The following is a 6,944-nucleotide window of genomic DNA, read 5'->3' as shown; positions in this document are numbered from 1 at the left end:
TTCCCCCACGGGAGCTGAGTCCCAACACGCTTGTTACTGGGAACTGCGGAGGGAGGCCGCAGTGGTGGAAAAACCGGGCATTTCCAAGGCAAATCAGTGATGAACCAACTCCCACAGCTCCCAAGCGCTGGCACTGCCCCAGCATGGCATGGCACTGTCCATGGCACAGCCCAGCAGCTCAGAGGGACACCCCCACAAAGCCCCCCTTCCCCAGGATCTGTTGAGGGAACCCTTTAGTGGGGGATGCCCAAACTGGGAATCTCATTCCTTTGGGACTTTCCCTGGAAGCCGCTTGGGAATGAGCCCTGCAGCCCCTAGAGAGCACGGGCCCTCCCCAAGGTGTGCCCAGGAGCCCCTTGGGGGCTGTCCCTGCCCCAGGGACCAGCAGAGGCTCACCCACCTCAGTGACCTTCTCACTCAGCCCCCGCAGCAGCAGCACCACCACGTGCACAGCAGCTCTTCGCACTTCAGCCTCGGGGTCTGTGCGGGCTATGGCCGTCACACAGCAGGTGACCTGTGGGGACAGGGCAGGGGGGCATCCCCAGGGGCTGAGAGGTGCAGGGGATCCCATCGGAGCAGCCACCGACGTGCTGGCAATGGCCCAAGAACGAGGATGGGACCCCCGTGCCCTGCTGGGTGCGGGCTCCCAGCAGCTCCCCCGGGCCAGGCGGCACATGGATGCCTCAGGAAGCTGTGTAAGAGTCTGTATAAAAATCAGGCAGAGCCAAAGGAATCTAATTAAATCCCGGCAGTGACAGCCGGGAGAATTAGCAGAGCTCGCACCTTCCCAAAATAGCAGCGTGTGGCTCACTGGCATCACATCAACTGCCGGGATCCACCGGTGCCGAGCGGGAACAGAGCAGCCCCGGTGCCAAAGCCACGGTGTCTCACTCCAGGAGCACCGGAGGGGGCGGGGGTGTGAAGCTCTGGCTCCCGCGGGGCACAGACCCATCGCCTCCAGGGCTGCTGGGCCCCCGGGAGTCGGGCTCACCCCACTGGGACCTCCCAGCAGCTCCCGAAGCCAAATCTCACCCACAGCCTGCAGCCGGGGCGGGTCAGGGCCAGCTCCTGATACTGATGACACCGATAATGATAATTAAGATAACGGGAGAGTAACAAGGTGTCATTAAGCGGGAGGTGTCTCTGGCAGGCACCACTTGTGCCCCCGGGTCTCCTCTGGCAATGGCTGCCAGGGGTGGAGCAGGCACCAAAAATCAGGGCTAGAAGGCTGGAACCTCCCTAGTGTTTGCTTCAGGCCCCATGACTTTTATACTCCACAGTATCAGCAATTATCACTCATGTCCTTAATGGAAATGTCCCGTTTCCATATGGAAATGTCCCATTTCCACGTCCTCAGCAGCCCAACCATGCGCTAACAAACACGCTCGTTAAGGAGGGGCCCGATGCTCCCCAGGCAGGGTGAGGGTCAGGATGGGGCCGGTACCTCCTGGACGATGGATCCCAGCTGGAAGCCCAGGTGCTGGCAGAGCTCGCCCAGGTTGGAGAGGCTGCTGGCCCGCAGGGCTCCGTCGGGATCGCGGGCACCCCGCAGGAAGGCGCGGATCAGCGGCTCCCGGTGCCCGAACACCATGTCCCCTGCCAGGAGAGCAGAGCCTGTGCCACCAGCAGGGAAAGGCCCACCCTGCCTGCCAAAGCCTGGCTCCTCTGGGAACAGATGGGTGGGGCATCTGCCTTGCAGCACCACTGAACAGCTGGATTCAACATCTGGAGCGTGGCTTGTGCCCCCCAGCACACACCCCGTGGCACAGAACCTGGGGCTCTTTGGCACATTCCAGTCCTCCCATGGGGTCACTCACGGTCCTGCAGACACACCAAGTGTGAATCAAATTCTGACATCATCCAGACCCAATCCCCTGCCCCAATTAGCGCACAGAGGTGCTGTGGATGTGTGAGCTGCTAATGAGAGCTCACACCCGTGCTCAGCATCCACAACCATCCCAGGAGTGTGGTCATCCCACAGCAGCTGTGTGCCCCACGGTGTGGACACACCTCCTACCAGACAGGGCCTTGAGGGCTGGAAAGAAAGCTCCAGAAGGCCAGCTGGCCTGTACATTCTATGTTTTTCCAGCTCTCTCAAGCTCCGGAAACTCCTCGGACAATGGTGTTCTGCAGCAGGTGGAGACACTGGGGTGGATGCCTTGGGATGCCCCAGGGTGTGGAGACAGGAATGATCCTTGGGGCAGGGGAAGCCCCCCATCACCCTGCACGTGGGGGCTCAGGCTGGGCACTGGCACAGGGTGGGGGAGCACAGGGCAGCCCTGTGATGCCAAGGACTTGCTGGGAATGTCTCATGCTCTGTGCCTGCATCCCAGGACTTGGAATTACAGCAGTATGAGCAGTGCAGGGTGATCTGAGTGGGATCCTCTCCACAGCCAGCAGTGCACCAGCCTCTAAGCCAGATGGCTACAGAAGGGGCATGCAACATTCTTTCCCCTCCTAGATAGGGAAAGCCACTCCATGGGACAGGCTGGGCAGAGGGCAGGAGCAGGGCACGATGGTCTCTTGGCAGAGCAGGAGAGCTCAGAGACACAGAGAGCTGTGGAGGGATCCTGGAAGTGCTGGATAAATCCTTGCTCAGATGCTGAAGCTTTGCAACAGGAACAACCTGGTGCAATTTGTTCTATAAATACGCTGGCGAGCCGGGACGCGCCAGAGCAGCTCCCGGGGCACCGTGGGGAGAGCCAGGGCAGGATGTGCCACCACCCCCAGGGTAGGACGTGCCACCATCCCCGGGGCAGGACGTGCCACCATCCCCAGGGCAGGATGTGCCACCACCCCCGGGGCAGCTGCCAGGGACAGCCTGCACCCAGCCAGACACTCGGACACTGCCAGGGGAGGTCTGGGACTGAGGGGCTCTGAGCTGATCGCTGGAGCCCCACAGGACACAGTGGGACGCCCTGAACCCATCTCAGCAATGAGGATGGATGGTGGCACAGCCTGGCACTGATACCACAGCTGGCAGAGCCCAGGGGTGCCACTGGTGCCAGAGAATGTGGCACAGGCCACAGGAGTCACAGTCCCAGGACTCAGGGGGTCCGGGCCCTTTAGGGGCATGCCCGACCAAGGCACAGAGTGCCCACCCGGTGACCAGGGAGCTCTGCCTGGCTGCCCCAGCACCATGGACACTGCTGCCACCTCCCTGGCCATGTACAGCTCCAGCTGTGTGCTCCTGCTGGCCAGGCCTCCTCCACAGAGTCAGGCAAGGCATTTTAGGACGTGTCCCAACAGCAGATGCCAGAAAAGCATCATCCAGCTTCTACCTCTGAGCCCGGCGTGTCCAGGCGCTTCCCGGCAGTCTCCAAGCCCAGTGCTGCTGACTGAGGGGATGGTGGGCTGCTGGCAGGACCCTCATCCTGCTCCTGCTGCTGGCAGGACCCTCATCCTGCTCCTGCTGCTGCCAAGCCCCTGCCAGCTTCTCTTGGGCTTTCAGACCCTGCTCACCTTCTGACAAGAAAAGTCCCCTGTGGGCTTTCCCCCTGGTAATGGTGAGGCTGAGCAGTGCTGTGGCTGCTGGCAGCGGGCAGTGCCATGTCCACATCCAGGGACTCACCCAGTGCCCGGGTGACACGCATCAGCACCTCGCCCAGCTTCATCCTGGTGACAGCAGCCATGGTGTCCTCTTTGCCCTGTGCTGGGCGCTCGTACTGTGCCAGCAGGACGGGCAGAATCCGCTCTGGATACTCACTGGAGAGCAGGGCAACACCTGGAGGGGAGAAAAGCTGGAAAATCAGTAATTTAGCAGTTGGCAGCAGGTGTCCACTCCCTGCTGCTGGGCATGCCCTTTGACCAGTGAGGACTTGCTGGGCCCTGCAGCCAATGCTTGGGCACAGGGTCTGGTCACTGCTCCCAGCTCCTGGCCATCAGCACACGGTGCCAGCGTGCCTCTGTCCCTGCTGGATTTACCTGGCCCAGACTGGGAGCAGGAGCCAGCGCATGCTGCTTGCCCACTGCATCTCCCCAGGGCTGATGAGAGACCAGATCCCAGATGCAGGGGTCAGAGCCTTCTCCAGCTCCAATGCCCCACCCTGAACACTCCAGCCCCTCAATGATTGTCTCGTCATGAGGGGCCCAAAACTGACCCCAGGATTCCAGGTGTGATGTCCAGCACATCAGGACTACACCACTGGAGCCTGGCTCCATGAAACCCAGCGGTGCCACAACCCCTGGCTGATCCCCAGCCCTGCTGCTGTGCCAGGGAGCAAGTGGGACATGGGGACCCATCTGGTGCAGCCCCCAGGCCTGTGCTTGGCACGGCACGGCTCGGCAGGGCACAGGTGCGGGTGAGTCAGTGCTGCAGGAACCGCACCAGGGTTAATCACGCACCGGCAGCTGCAGGGGCATTAATCACTGCACGTTACAGCCTTTGTGCTCCAGCCCCGGGCAAGGACAGGCCCGGCCCTCTCAAGACCGTACAGGCACTGGGAAGCACGGCATGAACTCCTTTCCCATGCTGCCAAAGGTTACCAGCCCCGCGGCAGCGGTGCCAGCAGGGCTGGGGATCAGCCAGGGGAATGGCACACATCCCTTCCACGGAACCCAGGGCACTGTGACCATGCAGTGCACACAGGACACACAGTCACCGCTGCACAAACACCTGCCTGCAATCCCACGGGCAGCCAGTGCTGTGGGGCTGTGCCGAGCGTGCTGGGGCAAGCACTGACCTGAGGGTTTCCTAGGAAGGGCTCTGAGTACTCAGCAGCTGCCACCTTGGCAGAGCCCTCAGGGTCCCCCACGTCCTGATCCTCTGCCAGCCTCAGCTGAACAGACCCCTCTGTGGGTGCTGGGGCTGTGCCCACGCTGTACGGGAACTGCAGCCCCAGCCTGTGGCACACACCTGGCACAGGGATGGTGACCAGCTCCAGGGAGTAAGAATGACTGGGAGATGAAGTCTCCAGCTTCAGGAACTCGGCATAGAGCCCACATGTGGCCCCAGGCTTGATGGAACAGCACAAAGCCACAATCTGGGAGGGCAGGAGATGCCGAGCCCTCAGCCTGGCCATGGCTCTGCTGCTCTTCACTCCCAGGGCCCAGCACAAAACCTTCCCTGACAAAGGGCTGGCACTCGTCCTGACAGGCACTGCTCACCTTGGATGGCTGAGAGGTAGACAAAGGCGTCCTCGTGCTGAAGATTCTCCAGGAACACCTGGAAGGAAGGAAGCAAAGTGCCATCAGCAGTGACCCTGGGCTGGGCCAGCAAGGCCAGAGAGCTCCAATAATCGTGACCATCTCCAGCCTGATGGCCTGTTCAGCACCAGCTCTGCTGGTGGGGGACACAGCAGGGAACAGGGACCGAGGCAAGGGACAGGGACCTCAGCAGGAGCCCGGTACCTGCAGCAGCTTCTCCTGCAGCCGAATTGCCTCTGGATCCCTCTGGGTGACCAGGCTGGCGAGGCGGCGCAGGGCAGCTGCCCGCCCGGGGGGCTGGGGGCTCTGCCAGCTGGGCTCCGTGCTGCCGTGCCAGGCTGCGTGCCCAGCAGGCCGTGGGCAGCGGTGCCCAGCGTGCCGGGCGAGCAGGCGCCGTGGGTGAGGATGGCGATGCGCAGGTCCGAGGCCAGCTCCTGCGTGAGGGGCTCGGGGTAGCTGCGGGACAGCTCCTCCAGCAGCGGCCCCAGGCGCTTCAGCACCGCGAAATCGCTGGATTTCAGCTGGCAGGGAGAGGAGCAGCGCTGGCTGTCAGCAATGGAACGAGGGCTCACTCCCTGGCATGCTCCCAGGAGGGTGGGCATGGGGGTGAGGAGCCCCAGAGCCCCATCCCTAGGTCAGGAGCTGGGCTCTGGGCACCACGAGCTCCTCTCAGCCCAGCGCCAATCCCAGCCCTGGGAGCAGCCATGGGAGAAGGTGAGAAGCACGTGAACCTGAAGAACAGCAGGGTCTGGCTATGGGGACCAAGCCAGGGACATCCCTCCCACCAGCTCCCCAGCACAATTCCACACAAATTCAGTGCCAGACTTGCCATCAGTCCTGCCTGGAAGGATGCTCCTGGCACAGCAGCCTTGACCTGTCCTGAGCTGGAGAAGCTCTTGCCCTAACCTGGATTTAACACTAAAATCTGGGATGTGAGGCCTGGAAAAGGGTGCTTCAGCAGGGATTTTGGATGATTGCATAAAACCCCTTGCCTGCTGAAACCCAAACAGCTCTCCAGCTCCTTCCAAAACCTTTCACATTCCATTTTCCAAATTATGTCACTCCCATTAACGCAAAAGTGGGAGCAGGAACTCGGCTGGGAGGGGCCCACTGCAGCCACAAGACTCTGGCTTTAACTTCTCTTCAACTACAGCTCTTTTCCCAGTATTAGAAATTTAGCAATAAGAGACAATAAATGATCTTTTTCTGTTAACAGCTGGATCTTCCTTAGGGCAAATCCAGGGATGAAACAACCCCAGGAACTCAGTGATGGCAGCACGTTAATGGATGTGCCATTGCTCCCCATGGCAGCTCCACTGACTGACACAGAGCTCATATATATATATAGGTATTACAAGGAAACTGAGAGATATAAATAACAATATAAATATGTATAAAATGTAAATATAAAAGTATAAGGGGATTTTCAAGGGTACAGCCCACATGGGAAGTTCACAATGCTCTGCAGCCTGAGTCTGTGACCATGTGGGGATGCAGAGGGTGCAGTGCTGGTATTTAAAGATGCTGTAAGTGACTGCACTGTTCTGACAGTGCCTTTTCAGGAGAGATTACAAATTAGTTAATTGGGCTCTTGGGGGTGCCCTGCTCTGATTGAATCCTTGGTCAGCACCCTGGCACTACCCCGGAGAAAAAAATTATATATCTATGTCTCTAGATGTATTTACAGGCTGTGACCCCGAGCCAGCCTGGCTGTGCCACTGCACCCTTGGCTGTCCATGGCAGTGCCAGCCCACACCCCACACCCCACACCCCCCGAGCCTCGGCCCTCACCTGGACGG

The 6,944-nt window shown here is 60.3% G+C and overlaps 1 protein-coding gene across 1 annotated transcript in view; it reads right to left on the bottom strand.

Moving 5' to 3' along the window:
- Positions 1-6,944, bottom strand: part of TANGO6 (transport and golgi organization 6 homolog) — a 19,986-nt gene continuing 13,042 nt past the window's right edge. Inside the window, 7 exon segments of the mRNA XM_031060138.1 lie at positions 1-514; positions 1,445-1,596; positions 3,572-3,724; positions 5,107-5,164; positions 5,350-5,456; positions 5,459-5,687; positions 6,257-6,279. Coding sequence (XP_030915998.1) covers positions 179-514; positions 1,445-1,596; positions 3,572-3,724; positions 5,107-5,164; positions 5,350-5,456; positions 5,459-5,687; positions 6,257-6,279 — 1,058 coding nt within the window. The 3' untranslated portion in view covers positions 1-178.

This window comes from Geospiza fortis, unplaced genomic scaffold (assembly GCF_000277835.1).
Source record: "Geospiza fortis unplaced genomic scaffold, GeoFor_1.0 scaffold102, whole genome shotgun sequence".
In the NCBI taxonomy this organism is placed as follows: Eukaryota; Metazoa; Chordata; class Aves; order Passeriformes; family Thraupidae; genus Geospiza; species Geospiza fortis.
Note: the sequence above shows the minus strand (reverse complement) of the source record. Positions and strands in the feature narration are given on the sequence as shown.